Source organism: Chenopodium quinoa, unplaced genomic scaffold (genome assembly GCF_001683475.1).
Source record: "Chenopodium quinoa cultivar QQ74 unplaced genomic scaffold, ASM168347v1, whole genome shotgun sequence".
NCBI lineage: Eukaryota > Viridiplantae > Streptophyta > Magnoliopsida > Caryophyllales > Amaranthaceae > Chenopodium > Chenopodium quinoa.
The window spans coordinates 4,042,013-4,066,868 of record NW_018744633.1 but is presented as its reverse complement, the minus strand read 5'-3'; the positions used below and the strand labels follow the sequence as shown (position 1 = coordinate 4,066,868).

General features: G+C 35.7%; 1 protein-coding gene and 2 pseudogenes across 1 annotated transcript; all 3 read right to left on the bottom strand.

Annotated features, from left to right (window-relative positions):
• On the bottom strand, positions 1 to 9,792 carry LOC110701121 (annotated as a pseudogene).
• A 1,477-nt stretch (positions 9,793 to 11,269) lies between these two features.
• Positions 11,270 to 20,526, bottom strand: LOC110701113 (annotated as a pseudogene).
• Positions 20,527 to 21,464: 938 nt separating this feature from the next.
• Positions 21,465 to 22,442, bottom strand: LOC110701428 (uncharacterized mitochondrial protein AtMg00810-like). The gene has a single exon (XM_021879085.1). It carries the CDS (start codon positions 22,440 to 22,442, stop codon positions 21,465 to 21,467), a length of 978 nt encoding a protein of 325 aa, XP_021734777.1.
• Positions 22,443 to 24,856: the final 2,414 nt, after the last annotated feature.

The window sequence follows — 24,856 nt, the reverse complement described above, 5'->3', positions numbered from 1 at the left end:
AGGCACATAATGTTGAGGGAAATACATAAGAGTAGTAATTCATCAGTGTTAAACCGAATCACTTTGAGTTGAATAGTAAAGATACTTCAGCAGAGCTTGAAGAGCTATTTTCTAAGTAAAAAGTCCCAGGATTAGAAAAAACACCATTGTAACTTGCTGTTTCACTTAACACTTGCTTTGATTTAGGCTGTATTTGCTCGTTTGCGTGGGGAAAATGAAGTGACAACACTGCCTCAATCTCTAGTAGAACTTCTTTCATGGTGGGTCTTTTGTTTCTGTCTAGGTTCAAACAACGATTTGCTATTTCAGCAATAATGAGGAATTCTTCCTTCGAAGTCTCTTGCACGACTTGGGAATCAATGATATCAAGTAAACGGGAGTTTTCCATGTGGGAAAAAAACCATGATGTCAAGCTTTTCTCTTCTTCTAGTGTACTTCGTATTGCCTTTTGTCCTGTTAAAAGCTCAACCAAAACTACCCCGAAACTATAAACATCACTCTTTTCAGTATAATGGCCTAATAGATAGTACTCTGGATCCAAATAACCAAATGTTCCCATAACACGAGTAGTTGTATGGGTTTGATCTATAGCAACTGACTTTGAAGTCCCAAAATCTGATAACTTTGCCCTGTATTTGTCATCCAATAGTATGTTTGAAGATTTGATATCTCTATGGAAGATAGGAATAGAAGATGATGAATGCAAATAAGCAAGTGCTCCAGCTAAATCGGAAGCAATTTGCAACCGCATTCTCCAAGTGATTTGAAATTCAGAGCTTGAACTATGAATATGATGATCAAGAGTTCCATTTGGAATAAACTCAAACACTTGTAACGGGGCCTCATTTTCCAAACAACATCCTAATAGCTTTACTATATTCCTATGATTAATATTTGATAATATGATGACTTCATTGACAAAATCTCCACACTGGTTTTGATCAACAATAACTTTGCACATTTTTATGGCAACAATTCTTCCTTCACTCAGCATTCCCTTATAAACTGTACCTTGACAACCTTTTCCGAGTATTCTATCCTCATTGAAGTGGTCACTGGTCAGTGGCTCTTTCTAATTCATCGATGGTGAAGAATTTTATTGCTGCCACAACACTTTCATCAGTAGCCATTTGTTCTTGTAATAGAAACCCGCCATTTCACTCAAAATTTTTAGCCTTTTGCTTGATGATTCTTCTTCTTTTTATTAGAGTAGAAAACCACCAAGCAACCACGAGCAAAACTATTATTCCCAAGGATATGCTTAGTCCTGTAGCTCACAATAAACATAGATTGAAATTACTTATTGAATACTACTCCTTAAATTTAAATCCAAACAGTTCAAAATCACAATGTTGTCTTCGATAGATTTGAAATTACTAATTGAATTACAACTCATAATTAAATAGATTCATAGATTACCAAGAATTAATTTCTTGAGGTTTGATGAGCTCTTATCAATAATACTTACGCATCCAATCCCAGACTTTAATCCATCGCCAGTATAACCACGAGGACAAGAACATATGTAACTCCTCGGAGTGTTAACACAGGATGTGGTACACGGATTGTTTGGACCAGCAATACACTCATTAATGTCTACACAAAAATTAGATGGAATTAAATTGAATTCAAGCATCTTTACAACTTTTTCAATATTGTGGGCTCTACAGTTGAATAAAGTTGAAAATTTTGTTGATTTATTCACAAAAATGATGGGGCATCCTCCATCTTAACTAGCTTATTAAGAATCAAATTAATCGAAAATCCAACAAATAAGAGAGGAAGCTAAGACAACATCAAGTATGACTAACCTGTGCAACCGGGTTTAAGATAAGGGTTTCCCTCGTATCCATGGAGGCAGCTGCAGCGATATCCTCCCTCCTGAGTATCAATACATCTAGAATTTGACTGACAAAGATAAGGAGAAATGCTTGAATTGCTCATCTTCACCTTTTTGCAGGAAGTATTGAGCTGTACATTCCAATCGAACACTATAGAAACTTGATCCAGGATTTTATTCCGAACAATATCAAAATTATTCCTTGTCAAGTCAGAAGCACCACCAAAAATAAAGCTACCTAGTTTACCATAGAAAGAATAGCTACAACTCCCTGGGTCACCTCCAGCACTTATACCATGAACAGCTATAGCGAAATTTTGCGAGCCAAATGGGATGGACACCTGGCAGCATCCTCCCAGACAAGAACCCGGAACAGGCTCAGTTTTATTACTGCACAGGGCAATTGATAGGCCGTCGTCGAGCCTACCAAAGATAAAAACCTAACTTGGTCTCTCTAATGGGTAGAAAGGGTAAGTAAGGGTCGATCCCACAAGGACTAAGGGGAGCACTAACAAATATCGATTTGTGATAAGCTAAGTCAAGTCTTTTTGGGTTATGAGTTATGAAGAAAAAACTACAAACAATAATAAAGAGGATCTCGGGAAGGTATCCACCAATTAAGTCGTTCACAAACTACAATTTAACATACAAGACATAGCAATTTGGGGATAAAATTAGGGGAAGTCATCTAAGGCACCCAACTACTCTCTCAAGCTAGAGGGATTACTTGAATCATGAATACAACCTACTCTCGTGGTTACAAAGCATAAAACAAGTGTTAAAGCATAATCACGATGACATAAACATTCCCTTGATCGGAAATTCCTATTCTCATGGCATTTCGGGTCAATCAAGCATAAGGGAGCTAACTCAAGTTCATCTCTCGATCCTTCGTTGAGAAAGCTTAGATAAATAGTTCTAGCAATGGCCACTTACAAGAACTAACAATGAAACCACTTAAGCTCAACTAATTAACATCCCACATTAGCTAAATCAACACATACAAACAAGTATTTGTGAATTCATCAATGATTTCAACAATCCCAAGTAAAAGAACTACTCACAAATCATAATAAATTGCAAAACTAAAGGAATTAACAACTAAGAACATGAAACAAACACTAATCTAACATAAACAAGTAATTAAGGATGAAAAGATACAAAAATAAGTAAATAGAATAACAAAATAGGAGAGAGAGTAAGAAATTCTCATTGATATTGCAAGGAGTATCCAAATCTTCAAGTCTCCTTCCTTCAATTCTTCATATTCCAAGCTTTCAACAAGATTTTCTCACTTTCTCTCTCTAGAAAATGAGAGTTTCTCTCTCTAAAAACCCTAACCTAAGCTAAAAATAAACTAAGAAGATCCCCCCCCCTACAAATGAAGCTAAAGGGATATTATATAACCCCCAAGTAAAAGGACGGAGAAACCAAGAATCGGCCCGTCTACAGGTCGGCACGGACGTGCCAAAGGTTGCACGGACGTGCAGACCTGTTAAAATGAGAACAATAGCTACTGCCTGACCTTGCACGGACGTGCATCAATTGACACGGACGTGCATGAATTGGCACGGACGTGCATCAATTGGCACGGACGTGCAGCTTTTTCTGGCGAAACAGCTTTATTTCGGAAGGTCATAACTTCTTCATTACTCATTGGAATAAGGCATGTAAGCAGTCGTTGGATAGCTCTTGAGATGAAATTTAATATCCAATTTGAATCACTTCAAAAACTTGAGTAGAAAAAAAGTTATAGTCATTTGAAGTTGACCTTAGTGAAAAAATCCTTCCAAAACCCTTCCAAATGCTCTTATTTCACTCTTGTACACTTTTTCTTGCTTCTTTCATTCTTCCATAGCTCCCTTATTTCCTCTTCTTGTCTCCAACTTCTTTTCTTCTTTGTCCAAAAGCTTCAAAGTGCCATATTTATACCTAAATATGCACCAAAACACTAGCAAACCCGTGAAGCATATGATACAAAAAAAATGCATAAAAATAGAGTAATTAGTGAACTAAGCATTGATTTCCCACAATTCTAAGGCTCAAAATCACTTTAAAATCATACAAAATAACAAGTTATCACATCCCCCCAAGCTAAGCTTTTGCTCGTCCTCGAGAAAAACAATAATGTCAAACCAAAGAAGGGAAATAACGTGTTAGAATCTAAACAAGGAGGGGCAACAAGGAGAATGCATATACACACTAATCCGTATGGTAGCCACCACTATCACTTTAAGCGCAAGTGAGAAGCAATTTAAACCTCTAAGTCGCCCTAGAGGACGAGTTTTTATCTCGTGAGGGTTTCCAATGAGCTTGCCCCACAACTCACGCAACCCACAACACATCGTCAAAAATCACACAATTTCAATTTTTCGCCCAAGTCAACTCATCGGGATATGAGACACAAGCAAGACAAGTGAACAACTTTCAAGAATTACCAATCATACAAATGTACACATGAGTTGGGGGTAGAGAGGAGAACTAAACAAGGTTGCACTAGGATACTTCCTTTGGCCTTTTACTAGTTCATTAGAGCACACCTAGATATTCCAAAGTTGTAACAAGCCCTCTTTCGGTTATAAAATCTCAAAATGCTAGTCCACCTCCCAAAATGCACACCCAAGGCCCCTTAACTACACTCTAACTCGGGAATTTCATAAGAAACAACAATGCAAACAAGGTGTGGGAGGCATCCACGAGTTGACCTCTAAAGAAGAGAATTTTTTTATTTTTTTTTTAGAAGTTTTGGGGTAGTTTTTGTTCTCCCCTTTTTTATGCTCTTCTTCTTTTTTTTTTTTTTTTTTTTTATTTTCAATGCCCTCGCCTCTTTTAACTGTGAGCGGCTCTTTCTTTATTGAGAACGTGTGGCTTATTACGCCACTTATTACACATGATACAAGTAGAACCAATTCCCTAATAGAGTTTCATTTCGGGGAGGAAAGGGGACACATCAAGGGCACAAGGGACCACAAATTTATTCAAACATATCCTACTTGAGCAAATTAGACAATATCTTATACTAGGCGTGCAATTGAGCATTCATTGGCTTTCATTTCATATACTCCAATGCAATCAAGATTAATAGACCTCTAAATGACCCCAACTCGTGCACACACTCTTCTAAAAAAACTTTTACTCATCACTCAAGAGTCAAGCAAGCAAAACATATAATCGTCATTTGAGTCTCATCCTTGGCAATTTTTTTTATTTTTTTTATTTTTTAATTTTTTTAAAGTTATATTAAAGAAAAATAAAGAAGACCATGAATATCCAAATGTACAACTATGAACGAATTCAAGCATCAAACTAACAATCAACCCCCTTCATGAAAGTGTGAAGCTACCCCCCCCCCCCCAAGCTTAGACGAAGCGTTGTCCTCAATGCTTTGAAGAGATAATCAAGGGGGAGGGAGGGAGGGAAGGGAACACAATCAATCTCAACAAGTACCTCTAATCCAACATCCATAACTACAACAAAAAACCACAACAATAAAATCTAGCCCCAAACCAAACTCTTTAACAAGCAACCAATGAATGGCAAAAATAATTATAAAATCAATAGCTTGAGAAGGGATGAAGAGAGGAAGAGATATTACTCAATTTGATGCAAAATTCTTCATAAATTCTTCAAAACTTTGTAGAGTATGTTGCGTCTTTCCAATGTAGCAAAAACTCCAAAATTCTTGTGAATTTGAGACTATATGATGTAATTTGGAATGGAGTGATAAAGAGTACCTAATTGAGAATCATTTCATAAAGCTCGTTAGTTCAAATCATCAAACAATTAAAATCCATGCACATCGTTATTCAAAAATAAATAAATAAATAAAAAAAAAAAAATTGCCTTTCTTTTCGGTCTTTGGCTAGACCTTAGCTAGTAAGTAATTTGACAAACTCCTAAGGAGCTTATCATATGCACTTGAGCACATTTCACAAATTGCAACCATAAAAATAAGAAGAAAATTTAAAGAGAAGAAGAAAAGGATATACATTAATCTACAAAGTTTCCTAAAATAAAAATGAGAAGATCTAAAAAAGGTCCTAGATTGAAAAGAAGAAGGAAAAATAAAAGTATACCTATCAACAAAACACTTTATTGGAGATTCATTTGGTAAATCAAAAACCATATTTACATCAAATTCACCCAATTGAGTATCGTTGGTTAGAAATTGATCATGTAAATCATAGAATGAAGTACAAAGAGGCTCATGGGAAGTGAACTTAGGAAGAGAAGTGGGGAAAAGGCTTGGAAATGAGACAATAATATCAAGAGTTTTTGAGAAAGGGACATGAGGCTCAAAAAAAGAATGGTCAATTGGTAAAGACTCAACAATCACCTCACTCTCAACTCTGTGGTCCTCAAAAGAGGGACTTTCCTCCACTTCATACCTTTTATCCTTACTTTCCCAAAATTTATCATGAATATCAAGGCTACTATTTCCAAATTGATAATTATCCTCAACACCTCTTGAATAATCATCAATATAATCAAATTGAAGAATACCATCAACATTATATTTGGACTTTAGTAGACTTATATCATTAGTGGAATTCAACAAACAATCATCAACTTTGTCATTATTCATAATTAAAGGTACATTAGGCTCATTATACAAATTGATGATATTTGGAAAAATAGGGTCATCAACCAAAGGTTTTTCAAGAAGAGGTTTCTCAAAATTTTCATTTTCATTCATTTGAACCCTAGAAGCTTCACTAAGATGATTCATGGATGTACAATTGCTCTTTATGTCCATTAGATTCTTAGAAATCTCTTCACAACCCTCCAAAAAACATTCTAGAGCAATCTCTAAAGAAGACTTGGGTTCTTGAGGATGGGAGAAATTTCGAAAATCACAATGAGAAGAGGTGTCAACATTATGCACATTAGCCACATCATAAGGAGTACATGACATAAAATTGGAATCCAAGAAAAAAGTTGGGGAATTTTGACAATTTGCATCACCAAAACTCGAAACATTAGAATCCAAAACATTATCATCACATTCTTCAAATGAGTTCGCACCATTAAAATGGTCATACATCTCATGATTAGCCATCTCCCAATCATAAGTATCTTTAGCTAGCCATTCAAACATACTCCAATTCTCATTAATGGTTTTATACATAAATTGACCTTCGGACATAGATTCAACAACAACTCGCATTTCATCATTTAAACCTTCAAAAATTACTTCACAAATATCCACCTTTAAAAGTCTATGACCATAATTATAACCAACATAATCATTAACCCTATGGTAATATCTCCAAAATGTTTCATTCTCGTATTGGGGAAGGGAAAAAATTGCCATTTATTTCAATGGAAGAAACCCCAAAATAAAATATAAAAAAGAAAAATAAAAGGGAAAAAAATATATGTACAAAGACTTAGACTCATCTAATCAATAATTAGACAATGTCAACCGAAGTCCCCGGCAACGGCGCCAAAATTTGATAGGCCGTCGTCGAGCCTACCAAAGATAAAAACCTAACTTGGTCTCTCTAATGGGTAGAAAGGGTAAGTAAGGGTCGATCCCACAAGGACTAAGGGGAGCACTAACAAATATCGATTTGTGATAAGCTAAGTCAAGTCTTTTTGGGTTATGAGTTATGAAGAAAAAACTACAAACAATAATAAAGAGGATCTCGGGAAGGTATCCACCAATTAAGTCGTTCACAAACTACAATTTAACATACAAGACATAGCAATTTGGGGATAAAATTAGGGGAAGTCATCTAAGGCACCCAACTACTCTCTCAAGCTAGATGGATTACTTGAATCATGAATACAACCTACTCTCGTGGTTACAAAGCATAAAACAAGTGTTAAAGCATAATCACGATGACATAAACATTCCCTTGATCGGAAATTCCTATTCTCATGGCATTTCGGGTCAATCAAGCATAAGGGAGCTAACTCAAGTTCATCTCTCGATCCTTCGTTGAGAAAGCTTAGATAAATAGTTCTAGCAATGGCCACTTACAAGAACTAACAATGAAACCACTTAAGCTCAACTAATTAACATCCCACATTAGCTAAATCAACACATACAAACAAGTATTTGTGAATTCATCAATGATTTCAACAATCCCAAGTAAAAGAACTACTCACAAATCATAATAAATTGCAAAACTAAAGGAATTAACAACTAAGAACATGAAACAAACACTAATCTAACATAAACAAGTAATTAAGGATGAAAAGATACAAAAATAAGTAAATAGAATAACAAAATAGGAGAGAGAGTAAGAAATTCTCATTGATATTGCAAGGAGTATCCAAATCTTCAAGTCTCCTTCCTTCAATTCTTCATATTCCAAGCTTTCAACAAGATTTTCTCACTTTCTCTCTCTAGAAAATGAGAGTTTCTCTCTCTAAAAACCCTAACCTAAGCTAAAAATAAACTAAGAAGATCCCCCCCCTACAAATGAAGCTAAAGGGATATTATATAACCCCCAAGTAAAAGGACGGAGAAACCAAGAATCGGCCCGTCTACAGGTCGGCACGGACGTGCCAAAGGTTGCACGGACGTGCAGACCTGTTAAAATGAGAACAATAGCTACTGCCTGACCTTGCACGGACGTGCATCAATTGACACGGACGTGCATGAATTGGCACGGACGTGCATCAATTGGCACGGACGTGCAGCTTTTTCTGGCGAAACAACTTTATTTCGGAAGGTCATAACTTCTTCATTACTCATTGGAATAAGGCATGTAAGCAGTCGTTGGATAGCTCTTGAGATGAAATTTAATATCCAATTTGAATCACTTCAAAAACTTGAGTAGAAAAAAAGTTATAGTCATTTGAAGTTGACCTTAGTGAAAAAATCCTTCCAAAACCCTTCCAAATGCTCTTATTTCACTCTTGTACACTTTTTCTTGCTTCTTTCATTCTTCCATAGCTCCCTTATTTCCTCTTCTTGTCTCCAACTTCTTTTCTTCTTTGTCCAAAAGCTTCAAAGTGCCATATTTATACCTAAATATGCACCAAAACACTAGCAAACCCGTGAAGCATATGATACACAAAAAATGCATAAAAATAGAGTAATTAGTGAACTAAGCATTGATTTCCCACAATTCTAAGGCTCAAAATCACTTTAAAATCATACAAAATAACAAGTTATCAGCAATGCAACCAACCTTTAGATGATCCCCAATATAGCCTCCAGAACTATCAAATACCCCGTAGTTATTACAACCAATGACGGTGAGCTTGTTTGCTGTCTTTGAGATAGTAAAGGGAGAACTCCCTATATCTAAGTAATTTACTGAGCCTTCCCCAGAAGGGCTTGTTTCATTTCCCTGCGAATCATAGCAAAGAGTGGCTATGAAAGTATTCCTGACCGTTGTTTGGGTCTCGGTTATATCCAAGATGTCGCCAAAGCCGTCTACAGAATTGACGAAGGCTCTAGGAGGGTTGTAGGAGGTGTTGCATATGAGATTGAAACCGTATGAACCTGGAAAGGAGCAATCATAACCGATCCCAAAGGGGTACGGGATTGTTAAGTTGACACATTTCCGTTGGCAACCGGGTTTGGTGGTGTTTGATGATGTGATCATGTTTTTGGGTATTACCATAGCGTTGGTCCTGACCAACACTGTGGTAGCTCCCAGTGGCGGACCCAGGAATTTCCGATTGGTGGGTCACAATCGATAATCAAATATGTAAAAAAAAAAAAAATTACCGAACAACCAAATAATAGTACTAAAAAATACATCCAAATATTCAAACAGTACAAAATACAACCAAATGTTCATATAATACAAGCAATTTCACATAATGACATAATCACATAAACATATTACACAAAACACAATTACACAAAACAGATTTCACATAAGTAATAAGTTCAAGAGATTTCAATTACACAAAACACAATTACACAAAACACAATTACACAAAACAGATTTCACAAAAAGAATCAATTGATGATTAGTTGATTACCTACCTTGCTTAGCGGAGGCGAGCAGCGGAGCAGGCGGAGCAGCACTGCAATAGGGCCACGGGCAGTCGGCCAGCACCGCAGCACGGCAGTCGGCAGCACTCAAGTCTCAGGCACCGAGGCACGCACTCAGCAAGACAGCAATTCGCCAATTCAGCAGCACAGCCAACTACAAATTAACAAATCAACCAAAGTTTAAACCAAAGTTTAATAAAATTAACTAATTAGACTGAATTAATTTGAAGATTAGAAATTAAAAATAAAAATTAGAAATCAACTTACTAGCGAGTAGCGATTTCGAAATGCGATTATGCGACTATGCGAGAAGCCACGAAGAGGACGGAGTCCACGACCACCGACGTCCGACCACCAGGCGAAGAGAACGGTGGCTGCCTGGCTGGGACGAAGCGAAGAGGCGAACTGAAGAATGGAGATGAGGCGAAGTCGCGAAGAGAAGAAGGCTAGGGCTTGAAGTCTTGAACTGAATTCGTGTTTGGTTTTTTTGGGGAAAACTGATTTTAATTTTATTTTTTTTTAAAATAACTTAAATTTTTTTTTTGGGCCTGGTGAGTCACTTGACCCACCAGGTCTAAGCCCAAGTCCGCCACTGGTAGCTCCCATTGAGGAGAGTAGGAGTAGAAGCCATGAATATGAAAGATGCATGTTTAGTTGTTTACAACTCAAAATAAAATTCAGCACTCTTAAATCTTAATAGAAGACTTATATTGGAGGGAGAGGCTAGAATACATAGTCGTCTAGTAGTGTTGGGCTAAGCGTAGAATACTCTGATCTTGTTGAAATGCATTTGTGGCTAGAATACACATAAATTCAAGTATCTAGATATATATAATATAAATATTACTTCCTCCTATCCAATGCCTTTAAATCTTCATATAAGAGTCTATTAAACTTGAAATGTGGTGAGTCTATTAAATTTGAAATGTGGTTGTAGCATGAGGTACTTAAATGCTTAATATACCATTTCAAAAGGAGTGGACGAGATCACGAGTTTAAGGACCAACTAAAGTATAAGGACCAATTCAACTAAAAGTTCATTTAAGCTGATTATGGTTAAGACTAGGAAATAAGTTTCATATTCTATCACCATTTTCATGACAAACATTAAAAACTTTACCACAAATTCTTATTAATATATATATTTAAAAAATGTAATATAAGATGTCGTTGGATACGTCTTAATGGATAGCTTTATAATATCAAGTTTTTATACTCCGTAATATTTTAAAATGTGTAATGTAATCACACCTTACTTAATTAAAGTCCATTTTGTAGGTGGTAATTAAAAAAAAAATTGGGAGTAAATCTATAAAAAGCGTTTATTATTGAGAGTAATATGAGAAGCCATGAGAGATACATGGCAATTAAGTTGGCAACAAGCCAACAACTCAAAATAAATTATGGCATTTTCTAGCAAAATCTCGTTGACGAAGACTTTAGTGTGGGGGGTAGTCTAAGCGTAGGATAGTGTTGAAACGCATTTGTGGTTAGAAATTTATTGGTAGAAGTGAATCCGTAAATGTGTGGCACAAAGAGCAGCTAATAATACAGAAACATTAATGTTTTTGGTGCAAAAAGAGAGACATTATTGTTGATTGATGCTATATTTCAAATAAAAAAAAATGTTGATTGATGCTACTTGCAGCCCATTTGCGATGTCGTAGTGTTAATGGAACGTGTGGTTAAAGGGATTTATAATATTTTTTTTTTTTTTTAAAAAAAAAAAAAACAAACAAACAAACAAACTTCCGGGTTAGATATAGATATGATATTCAAGATATTTCAATCAAATTTTGCAAGGACAAAACACCAATCTAACTAATTAAATTAATAATTGTACGATATCACTAAGATACAAATTTATTTTGGGTGAACCGTAGTGGACACGGCCAGCTCGAATTTCTTCAAGTTATACATAGTACAAGATTGAAGATACTTGCATCATCTAGGAGTGAATACTTGAGAGGCCTCAATAGAGCTTAAAGACTTGCTTTCCAAATTAAATGTACTAGAACATGAACCACAATCGTTGAATGAGCCTTTGAATGCTTCAGTAACAAACACTTCATCGGGTTTTGTTTGCGTATCTGGTTCATTCACTTGGGGTAAATGAAGTGACAAGACTGCCTCTATCTCGAGTGACACTTCTTTCATGGATGGTCTTCTCTTTCCATCGGAGCTTAGACATCGCTTTGCCAAAGTAGCAATTGTGTGAAACTCTTCCTTATTACAATTTTCTTCTAGGACTTGAGAGTCTATGATATCAAGCAAACGCGAGTTTTCCATATGGGAAAGGAACCATGATGTTAAACTTCTATCTTGTTCTGATATAGCACGTATTGCCTTTTGTCCTGTTAAAAGCTCAACGAGGACAACACCAAAACTATAAACATCACTTTTTTCGGTAAATTGGTTGGTTTGAAAGTACTCCGGATCCAAATAACCAAATGTGCCCATAACACGAGTAGTTACATGAGTTTGATCAGCATCAACAAGTCTTGAAGTTCCAAAATCTGATAACTTTCCCCTGTACTTTTCATCTAAAAGTATGTTTGAAGATTTGATGTCCCTATGAAAGATAGGAATTGAAGATGAATAATGCAAATAGGCAAGTGCTCCAGCCGAGTCAGAAGCAATTTGCAAACGCATTTTCCAAGTGATTGGAAACTCTTCACTTGGATAATGAATGTGATGAAAAAGGGTTCCGTTAGGAATAAACTCAAATACCAGTAATGGAACTTCCGTCTCCAAACAACATCCTTACAACTTCACTATATTCCTGTGATTAATTTGTGATAGGATAGCAATTTCATTGATAAATTCCATTATTTCGCTTTCCTCCAATATCTTTGGCTTCTTTACAGCAACAATCTTTCCTTCGGCCAACATCCCCTTATAGCCGTCCCATGGCCTCCTTGTCCAAGGATTCTATCTTGACTAAAGTTATCAGTGGCTTTTTGTAGCTCAGCAATAGTGAATAATTTTGTTCTTTCTACAAATCCTTCATCCAAAGAGAGTTGTTGTTGCAACAACAAACTTTTCTCATAATATATAGCTCTTTGCCTGATAACCTGTCTTCTTTTGATCATTTTATATAACCAGTAACCCAAGATAAACAATAGTATTGATCCTAAGGTTACACTCATTCCTACAATTGACAAACAAAGCACACAATAATAATTACCAATAATTTGTATCAGTCAATTTACTAAAAGTATTTTAATAGAAACATATATAGTACATATTTAAGAATTGTAAAAACATCAAATGAAAAAAAATAAAAATAAAAATAAAAACCCAAATTACCCTCCTATATGCATGCCTAATAAATAGCGGTTATGCGTTGAGATGGATTTTAACTATTAGCGCATAGCTGCTATTTGTTACCCAGTTAATTTAATTCTATATCTCTACTACAAAAATACAATAGTATTAGAGGTGTCTGGTAAAAGATTATTGGGACAAAATTAGTTTATTTGACCGATGTTAGTTGGTAACCACTACAATAAGCTTATTAGGATGTTTGATGGTGAGTTGATTAAGAGAAGTAATTTTATTAAGTTGCTTAGGGAGCTTTATGATCATCCAACTAATTATTGTCCGGTGGTGATTTCCCTTCATGTACACTCGGACACTTTGTCCCTTGATTAATAAATGCATTAGCTCTGTTTTTCTCAAAAGAAAAAAAAAATATTGTAAGGTGTAATAACAATTTTATCCTTATTTAACCCAAAATCTACCGCAATGAAATACGTCAATGTCTTTTCTTAGTTTTATTTTTTTTAAGAAAAAAGTTAATGTCTTTATTAGTCATTTCACCCACTTAAAGCTTTATAAAACCAACTTTTTTCCAAACACTTTTCTACCGTTACTAATACTATATGTTAGTCAACATCAAATAACAAAATTAGCTTAATCTTTTAGCATGAGATGGTATCATAAAGGTTAGGCTTCTATAATTCTCTTTAAAGGTACTTGGTGAATCGTAACCTTTTGCTATGTCACAGGAGGGAAGTGTCACACCTAAAATACGGAGTACGAGTACGTAGTAAAAAGTCGCCCTTCAAACCAAGGCCAATTGGTCATATTGGTGTAAATGTTAGCATCTTGGTGTTATATAACATATATTGGTATAAAAATTAGCATATTTATACCAATGTATCACAAATTGGTTAACTTTTATACCAATATGTCGTCACTTGCTAATTTGTATACCAATATATCGCCGACAATAATTTTTATACCATTATGTTACAAGGGTGCTGATTTTTATACAAATATGGTTCATTGGCCCTTAAACCAACGCCTATATATGAAGAATAATTGAATAATATAGTAAGGAAACGTACCTACTGCCAGTTTGTATTGGCTTTGATTAGGAGGACTGCAAATAATATTCTTTGCATCCGTGCTGATATCGTTGTAACCTTTAGGGCATCCGCAAACATAACTTCCATTTTTGTTGAAACACTCCGCTAGGCCTTTACACGGATTGTTGAGCGGATTACTACATTCATCAATATCTATTATGTACACATGCATGGAATATATATATTATTAGTAGGGGTAGCGAAAATTGCAGGTTTCCGAAATTGGAAGCAGGTTAGGAATCAATGGGTCCGAAACTGGAATTGGACCTGGCTGTTCCAATTTTAGGTAATAAATTAAGGAACGAATTGCAACCGGTTACAATTTCAATTCTTAATTTTTTGGAACCAGAACCGGTTGGACACTCGTTTACCCAACATATATTAATGCCTAACATCAATAAAATAGCTTAATACATACACAAATATAGGTATTAATCGCTAAAAAGGAACATACATATAGACTAATATAAGTATTTGATGTACACATTCTATACCATATTTTACCCTCGATTTATAGCTATTTTTGTATGATTTCTAAGCTCTACGGAGCCATTTCTCGCTAATATCCTCCTCTCTAGTGTGGCTTGGTCTATTTGATTGATTTTGTAGGCATATGAAGATTTTCGGATGATTTGGACGCGTTTTGGATAGCCACGAGAGCTTAGTAGGATGGAAGAGATTTTTCCCATGTCCGCCCTGGAGGGCAACATTGCCCTGGCAGCCAAGGCGAAGAAGAAAAGAAGTGAAAAAGTTCAAATTCCGTCCGCCCGGACCGGGCGGCATTGCCCTGGCAGACCGGGCGAGCAGAGTATTATGCGAGGAGGTGAAGTTGTTTGTCGCGCCCGACTGGGCGGCTTTGCCTGGTCTGACCGGGCGGAATTTCGCGGAGCTGCTTTCCCTCTTTTTCGGGATTTTTCTTAATTAGGGATATAAATACCCCTTTGTAAAGTCTGACTAAGGACTTAATCATTATCTTAGCAGTTTTAAAACACTACTAGAACCCTAATATTCTCTCTAGATCTAGAATACATTACACTTTCAAGTTTTAATCCTTGTTCATCAACAATTGGTACTTTTCTTCATTCAAGCAATTGGTATTCATCTTCATTTCTTCTTTTACTTCTAATTACTTATTAATCATGTTTTCTTCATTGATTATTGTTTTTTCTTTCATTAATATGTGTGATTAGTTTCTTTATTCCAAGATCTAGCGGAACCCGAATATGATTAATGCATGATTTAATTCTTTAAATTCTCTAATAATAATTGTAATTGATATGCTTAATTGATTATGCTTATGCCAATACTAGATTAGGGTTAATTGGTATTGTTATTAATCCTTTGTTTTAATTTCAACGGGAGTTGGGTTTTGACGGATTTGAATAAATCAATTAAGGGTTTGAAGTTCATCACGGGAGTAGTTGATTGGATAATTAGGAAGTTAGAGTAATGTGCTCAAGGTCTTTAATTTACATGATTCCATGGAAGTAGGCTTGATTGTGATTAGATAAGCCATTGATAACTCGGGAGAGACCATTGGTATTATTCATGGATTACTTTTCCTCTTTAATCAATTAAATTATGTGTTAGGGGTAGAACGACTATTGCATTAATTGTATTCGTGGTGAAGCTTGATCTTGGATGTTTTTAGCATTGAATTGTCATTTTATTAGATTTTATCATTTTAATTAGTTCTTTAGATATTGATTCCCATTTATTTGATTTGGTTACTTGCTTGGTAATTGCTTGAGTCTATTTAATTGGTTGAACCATAGTCTCTTGGGATCCGACCCTTGCTTTCCCGTCTACATAGTAGTGGTCTAGTTAGGTTTATTTTTGTTAGGTACGCGACACGCCTATCAGTATTATAATTTGTACTATCCTATTATATTTTGATAGTTATATATATATGACCTGGTTGTTCCAATTTTAGGTAATAAATTAAGGAACCAATTGCAACCGGTTACAATTTCAATTCTTAATTTTTTGGAACCAGAACCGGTTAGACACTCGTTTACCCAACATATATTAATGTCTAACATCAATAAAATAACTTAATACATACACAAGTATATGTATTAATCGCTAAAAAGGAACATACATAGAGTAATATAAGTATTTTTATTTGTACTATCCTATTATATTTTGACAATTATATTTATCCCTACCTTATAAAAAGTAGGAGATTGTGCTTATAAGAAGTGCACGAACCTATATGCCCTTCAAAATGTTTGTTTACGTTCTTACGTACCCCCATATATAATTTCTTACATTTAAGTCCTTCCATGTGTACAGATGTAATAATAAGTGTTGATCTTTCCCTCTCCTTACATTTATGCACTTTTATATCTATATTATATATTAAAAAACGTTTCTAAAATTGATTATGTGCCACGTCATTCCCCTCTCATAGCATTGTGCCACATTATCACTTAATGACACGTCATTATCATTTAACAAATCATTCCAACTATTATTAAAAAGCTTTTGATGAGTTTCGAACAGTAGAACTTAAATAAACAAGATCTACTTCCTTACCCATGCATCTTAGCCAATAACAATTGATGTCACCTATACATATAAACATAACTATAAATGACATGCATCAATTAAAAAGGAAATACCATATAAGCAGTTTGAAAAAAAAAAGGAATAAAATCAACATTTCACAAACAATAGTGTTAAAAAATTATCTTTCTTTACACTTTATCAATTAGTAACTTAATTTTTAACATTTATGCATTACATACATAATAGATGAAAATATATTTCATTTTGTCAAAAAAGATGATAATATATTTTATAAATAAACAATTTAATCAAAGTGGTAAGCCGGTACAACGTTTGGGCCGCATGCTAGTTATTTATTTATATTATGGGTAAATATATTATAGGTAAATTTAAAGGTCACCTATATTGCAATATTGTATGAATAATTGCATAGATGTTTCCTGAAGAAAAAAAAATTGTAAACAATTGAAAAAGCCATGCATGAAAAATGAAAAGTTTAAACACAACCCAATATACACATTTCATTAATTTATTAAACTATTTACTCCAAAACCCAATGTCGTAAAGTGTTTAAACACAACCCAATATAAAAATCAAGAAAAGGTAAGCCACTCCGCGCGCGTTAGTTGCTCTAGTACAAATTAAAATTGGGTACTCGGAATCTATACCCAACGGTTCCAATTTGATTTCTTAAATTTTAGAACCGGTTAAACATGTTTCAATTCCGGTTCCACATTTTAAGAACCTGTCCCAACCAGTTCTTAGTTTGGTTCCTAAAATTTTGATTGAGTGGTTTGCTTATCCCTAATACAACTATATTAGCCATTTAACTTATAATATCAAATTATCAATAACAAATACTTCGTATACCATAGAATTAGTAGAGAAAATGTACTATTAGTCACTCATAATAACTCTACTGGAAGAAAAAAGAAAATGCATTACTTAGTGTACATACCTTGGCAACCTTGAATGTAGGGATTACCCTCGAATCCGGGCTTGCATTGGCAGCGGTATCCTCTTGCAACGTCAAGGCACTCACTATTATTTCCTTTGCATATGAAATCTGCTTTCGAATTCCGGGCCGTATCACAATCTCCAACTCCAATAATCGATCAATAGTAAACTTCTCGAAGTAAGTAGAGTCTTGGGATAGATTGTCCGCAACATCGGTGGGCATAGCATCATTTGCGACCGCAAATGCAACACTACATGGGTTGAAATCTAGTACATAAGTGTTATTTGTAAAGCTGTAAGCTCTTATGGATCTTAACTGGTCCAATGTATCAGGAATTGAGGCAATGCAACAACCAGTAGAGCACCTATTATTCTTATCAACAAAACCAATATTCATTGCTTGCCTATTGTCACACTTAGCCGAACACTGTAAAAGAAATATTGTATTTGTATTATTATAGTTCCCATAACCAAAAGCATCCACAAACGCATCACATCCATAGCCAAAAAGAGAATTTTTTGTAGATGAAAACTCAAACCAGTCGTGATGCTAAAGCTAATGTATCAAAGTCGATCTTTTTGTCAATCTCTTACAATTATCGAAGTAACTTTCATTTGTGTGGCTAGAACACAAATGAATCAAATATCTCAATAATTATTGCATGCATATTGCACAGTACCAAATAAAGCAGAAAAAAAAAAAAAAACATATATATATAACTTTAACAGTTGTAACTGGTCTATATCGAGGATCCTTGCTAAAGGAGATTGGGTTGGGTCCCGATAAAACTCTGAAATGTCTAAGTAAAAGCATGATGATTTTGATCCTATATCGAGGATCCTTGCTAAAATACATGGATATGAATCCTGATGATATTAGTATCCAATTAGTACATATGATCTTGATTCGAGAGCCGATACACATACAACCATTGTATGTTGTCCCTACATACATACAACACCATTAGAAATTTGACACATCAACTAAACATGGGAGAAAATTAGGAGTCAAATATAAATTGAATTTAATGGGACTTGTGCCTATTATTTTAATCAATAGAAACATTACAAATTAGAGTTGTATGTAGGGACCACATACAACAATTGTATGATGTAGCCTTACCAATTCATATGTTGTCATTTTATTTAACACTCCCACGTCTATGAATATTGTTGCGTGCAGCCCAAATTCTCATAGCCGGGTGTTTTGGTGGAGTATATGTCCGTGTTGAAGAAGCTACCAAATAAGACAAACATTTGTCGTTTGAAATATGAATATTATTTATTGTAATGTTAAATAATATTATTAGTTCATTTGTTCACATAATTATATGACCATAACGTAGAAAGTATTTGTTCTCTTTCCTCATGATCCTCACATTTATTATTTAGCAATGCTCTAATCAAGCATCGTAATAATTAATTCTCCTATAAATCACCCTATATATACAATATCACCCTATATATTTCTCCTAAATCTCCGTGTAAATGTAGTGTATTACTACAGAAATTGAGGGAGTTATATATAGTGGTTAGAAATGAATTTGTATGTAAATTTATAAAGAAAATTTTATCTCATTCTCATGGCAATGCTAAATTTATAAAGAATTTGTGTATGTCATATATATAATGAATTTGTCCCTTTGAGTTTGGATAATATATATTATATATAGATTTGCATACCAAAGTGATATGTCAACTTGTAGGATGTAAAGACTAAGAGCCATACAAAGTGAATAGATAACCAAATGTGCCCATAACACGAGTAGTGACATGAGTTTGGTTGGGTGGTGAAGTCCAACCCACAGGGCTTGGGGGTGGATGAAGGAGGAAAACATGGAACTACTTCGTCTGTCATTCATTGCGAGGTTTGGGCTTGCCTTGAAGCAATGAAGTGGGCTAGGACAAAGGGTAGACAGAGTATTCTTCTGCTCTCAGACTCTACTTCTCTTTTGCATAACTTGCAGGATAACAGTGGTAAGGAGATTTCGATCAACTGGGTGCTTAAGGAACTAAGGGAAGTAGGGAGCTCGTTTCAAAGATGTACAATCCTAAAGGTTCATAAGGATCAGGTTAAAAGGGCAAACGACATTGCTAAGGAATGTCGTGTTATCCTTTCTAACCTAATGTAGTTTTCTTCTTGTTCCTTTGCTATTGTTTAAAAAAAAAAAAACATGAGTTTGATCAGTAGGCACAAGTCTTGAAGTTCCAAAATCTAAAAGTATGTTTGAGGATTTGACGTCCCTATGAAAGATAGGAATTAAAGATAAATGATGCAATTAGGCTAGTGCTCCAGCCAAGTCAGAAGCAATCTGCAAACGCATTTTCCAGGTGATCGGTAACTCTAAACTTGGATAATGAATATGATGAAAAAGGGTTCCGTTAGGAATAAACTCGAAGACCAGTAATGGCACTTCAGTCTCCAAACAACTTCCTAACAACTTCCCATTTTTGCTACATTTGACACTATAGATAGATATTTATTGCTGGTGTAATATTATAGAAACATCCCTCTCCTATACCAAATGGGTATGGAATGGTAACGTTGCCACATTTTTCAGTTGTGAGCCACCAGAAGCAACTGATGATAGACATACTAAAGCAACAACAACTGCCCAAAATAGAGCCAAAATATGTAGCAACATTCTTATAGCTAGCTTTGTTGTGATTTTATTTTTTGAGTGAAGATGAATGCTCTCTTTTTTTTTTTTTTTTTTTTTTTCTTTCAAATAAATCTTACAATTCTATGGCTTAATTAGCGTAGTTTGTGTATGATAAGCTAGATAGAGTGGATAAGTATTTAATAATGCATTGTAATGGATGTTATAGCTAATGGACTGCATATATAACTTTCATATGTTTTTTCTAAACCACACATATGAAAGTTACTTTGATGATTGTAAGAGATCGACTTTTATATCATCAAAGTAACTTTCATATGTGTGGTTTAGAAAAAACATATGAATCAAATATCTCAACAATTATTGCATGCATTATTATTATTAACAGTAGTAAATGTAAAGCAGCGAAAAAAGATGTAGCTTTGCCAGTTAATACTGGTCTACTTGTTGGGACAATAATAATATTTACTTTATTCCAAATAATTGTTTCCCATTGGGTTTTTAGCTCTAAAATATCTACTCGTAAGTATTAGCATAATGATCTTGGTCCGATTTCAATTGTGGATCCTAGGCTAAAAAACTTGGATATAATAAATTCGGATATTTGGTTTAGATAAGGTTAATGCTTGCATATAATAAATCAAATAAGGTTAATGCTTGCACTTAATTTTTCTAGATTTATGTAGGTAAAATTGGTATAAATTACCTTTTTTGTCCAATTTTTTTTGAAAAAAACCACCTTTTACGTTTTTTTTGTTTACTTTACCACCTTTTAAGTACGTAAATTTTTTATTGCACCAGCTCTATTTCAAATCTAACCGATTGTACCTCAACCATACACTTCCAAATCATCAACCTCAACAAAATCTTCCCTTCCATCTCAACCATCCACTTCAATTACCTCAATTTAGGGTTTGAAAATAAACATATACTATAATTTAATTTTTTTAGCAAAATTAGATTTGGTTTTTTAGAGTTTTAGTCAATTTAGTCATGCATTTATATAAAGGGAAGGGTCAATGTCAAATCAGAGGCAAATTAATATGAATATAATTATCTGTATTCTTCTCTTTGATATTCACGGCCAAAAACATGTATATATACTACTAGGGTAACAAACCAAACCCCAATATTCTACCATATCTTTTCACAAGATATATTTCCTAAAATATATCACAATAATATCTCCAATACCCCCCTCAAGTTGGAGCATACGGGTCACAAATGCCCAACTTGCGGAGTAAAAATTCAAACTTGACCTTTCCCAAAGCCTTTGTGAAAATGTCAGCCAACTGAAGCGTCGTAGGTACATATGACGGTTTTATGAGACCTTCTGCTATGGCGTCCCTGACAAAATGACAATCGGCTTCAATATGTTTCGTTCTCTCATGAAACACCGGATTCTTCGCAATGTATAATGTCGATTGACTGTCACAATAGAGGTGCATGCCACTCTCATGTCGCACACCTAAATCTCTCAAAATCCGCTTTAACCACTTCAACTCACGAGTACAAGAAGACATGGACCTATACTCTGCCTCTGCAGAACTCATAGCTACTGTGGGCTGTTTCTTGGTTTTCCACGACACGGGAGATAATCCAAGAAACACAAACCAACCTGTCAACGATCTCCGAGACAAAGGACAACTCGCCCAATCCGAATCACACCATCCTTCTAACTGTAGAGCACTATCAGACCTAAGCAGAATACCTTGACCTGGACTCTTCTTCAAGTATCTCACAACTCGCAAGGCAGCATCCCAATGCTCTACCCTCGGACTCTGCATAAATTGAGATAAAATAGGCACAGAATAGGTCAGGTCCGGCCTAGTGACAGCTAAATAAATCAAACGTCCTATGAGACGTCTATACCTTTCGACATCATGAAAAAAATCACCTTCCGCCAGAGCTGGCCTGTGGTTTTGCTCCATAGGAAAATCGGCTGGTTTTGCATCAAGTAACCCTGTTTCAGTAATAATGTCTAAGGCATACTTCTTCTGACACATGAAAATCCCCTGTTTGTTTCTGGCTATCTCTAGCCCCAAAAAATATTTCAACACACCCAAGTCCTTCATCTTGAAACAATCACCTAGATATGCCTTGAATGACAACAAGGCAGTTTTATCGTTCCCTGCAACAATTAAATCATCGACATAAACTAGCACATTAAGTTGCATTTTCCCTCGTGTCAGAGTAAAAAGAGAATAATCATAGTATGACTGTTTAAAGCCATAATTCTTCAAAGCCGTCGTCAATTTTGCAAACCAACACCGAGGAGCTTGCTTCAAGCCATACAATGACTTGTTCATCCTGCACACTTTCCCTAAGATTATTTTTGTTAAAACCAGAGGGAATTTTCATGTATACCTCTTCCTCTAAGTCGCCATGTAAGAAGGCATTGTGAACGTCCATCTGATGTACTTCCCAATTCTTCACTGCTGGAACCGCAAGAAAAGTACGAATTGTCACCATTTTGGCTACCGGAGCAAATGTCTCATTATAGTCTAGGCCTTCAACCTGATGATTGCCAAATATGACTAGTCTAGCCTTCAATCTTTGAAGATTCCCGTGCTCATCATACTTTTCTTTGTAAACCCATTTACTCCCTAGTGCCTTCTTACCACGGGGTAAGTCCACTAGTTCCCACGTGCCTTGATCCTCAAGTGCCTGAATCTCATCAGCCATGGCCTTTCTCCATCCTTCATGTCGCATAGCTTCCTTGAAATTTTTCGGCTCATTACCACCTGTAATCGCTGCAATATAGTGTCTATGTTTTGCAGAAAATCGGTGAGAATCAACAAAATGTGTTATGGGATAAACAGTACCTGAAGGAGGTGACGTGGATGAACGATGATGCGTGGATAGACTTTTATTCCGAATAGTGTGAGTCACATAATCTCGAAGCTTGACCGAACGATATTTTTCTCTTTTTCCTTTACCCATATCGTCCCCATTCTCCATATACTCAAGGTCTGCCGACTCACGGATTTGCTGCGGAGTAGAGGCCTGTTCTTCACTGTTCGGGGACACAGCAGGCTCACCTTGAGGCTGCCCATGCTCGCTGGAATCCAGTGAGGCCAAACCAGCGTGCGCTGGTGACCCAGCGAGCTGTGCAGAGCTGCTGGCAGTCCCAGCCACGGGGTGGCCGCGGTCTCCTGTGCTTTGCCACGGGCTGGCCGTGGACCCTTCTGCCTTGGTGGTTTCGGCAGCATACTCAAGCATCTCTTCATGCTGCACTGACTCCCTCCCTTCTTCCATACTCCATTCATCATCACTCACACAATCAGCCATATGTTGCACATAGGTAGGCCGTGAAATATCATTGCCAGCAGAAATTTTAAATGGGAACTCATGTTCAACAAATTTAACATCTCGTGATACTAAGGTCTCATTAGTCTCCAAGTCGAACACCCTCCAACCTTTCTTACCAAATGGGTATCCTATAAATACACAACGTCGACTTCTACTAGCAAATTTATCCCCCTTACTGCGTTGATTATGAGCATAACACAAGCATCCAAAAACTTTTATATGTTCATACATAGGAGATTTACCAAACAACACCTCAAATGGAGTCTTAAAATCAAGCAATCTAGAAGGAGTACGGTTTATCAAATGACAAGCCGCTTGCACACATTCCCCCCAAAATTTAAGAGGTAAATTAGCTTGAAATCTCAAAGCCCGGGCCACATTAAGAATGTGTTGATGCTTACGCTCAACACGACCATTTTGTTGAGGCGTACCCACACACGAAGTCTCAAATATTATCCCATTAGTAAAAAAATATTCTTTCAAAGAATTAAATTCCGTCCCATTATCACTACGAACAATTTTGATCTCATACCCAAATTGACGTTTAATTAAAGCAACAAAATTGAGAAACATCAATTCAACTTCAGTTTTATTGCGTAATAAATACGTCCACACACCTCTAGAAAAATCATCTACATTGTTAAAAAATAATGGGAACCACAAGTTGACGCGGTCTTATAAGGACCCCACAAATCAACATGAATAAGTTCAAACAAATGACTAGCTTTATTTTTGCTTAAGGGAAAACTACTCCTATGATGTTTTGCCCGAGGGCATACATCACAAGTTTTAGGACTTCTATTAGAACCACTCATAACAGGAAGATGTTGAAAAACCTTCCCGGAAGGATGCCCCATTCGTTGATGCCACAACTCTGCCGATCGATCCCCATCTATCTTCAAAGCTTTCACCTCAGGAACACCACGGAAATAATAAAGTCCATCCACTCGTTCACCCGCTCCAATCACCTTCCTCGTCGTTAGGTCCTGTATAACACAAAGTTTGTTAGTAACTTGCATAGTGCAATTTGATTCATCACATAATTGCGTCGCGGATATTAAATTGCAATTTAATTGAGGTACAAAAAGAACATTATCAATTTTCAAACCCCCTTGCAAAATCACGGAGCCGATTTTAGAAGCATAAGCACTTTTTCCATCCGGTAGTCCTACCGGACAATGTGGCACATTAGAAACATTCGTCAAAAGAGACAAATCACAAGTCACGTGGTTGGATGCGCCGGTATCAACGATCCAACCCAATTGATCCTTACCATGAA

Bases quoted from the DNA above. Each gene is read 5' to 3' on its own strand.
- LOC110701428 (XM_021879085.1), bottom strand. From the start codon at position 22,442: ATGCAACTTAATGTGCTAGTTTATGTCGATGATTTAATTGTTGCAGGG.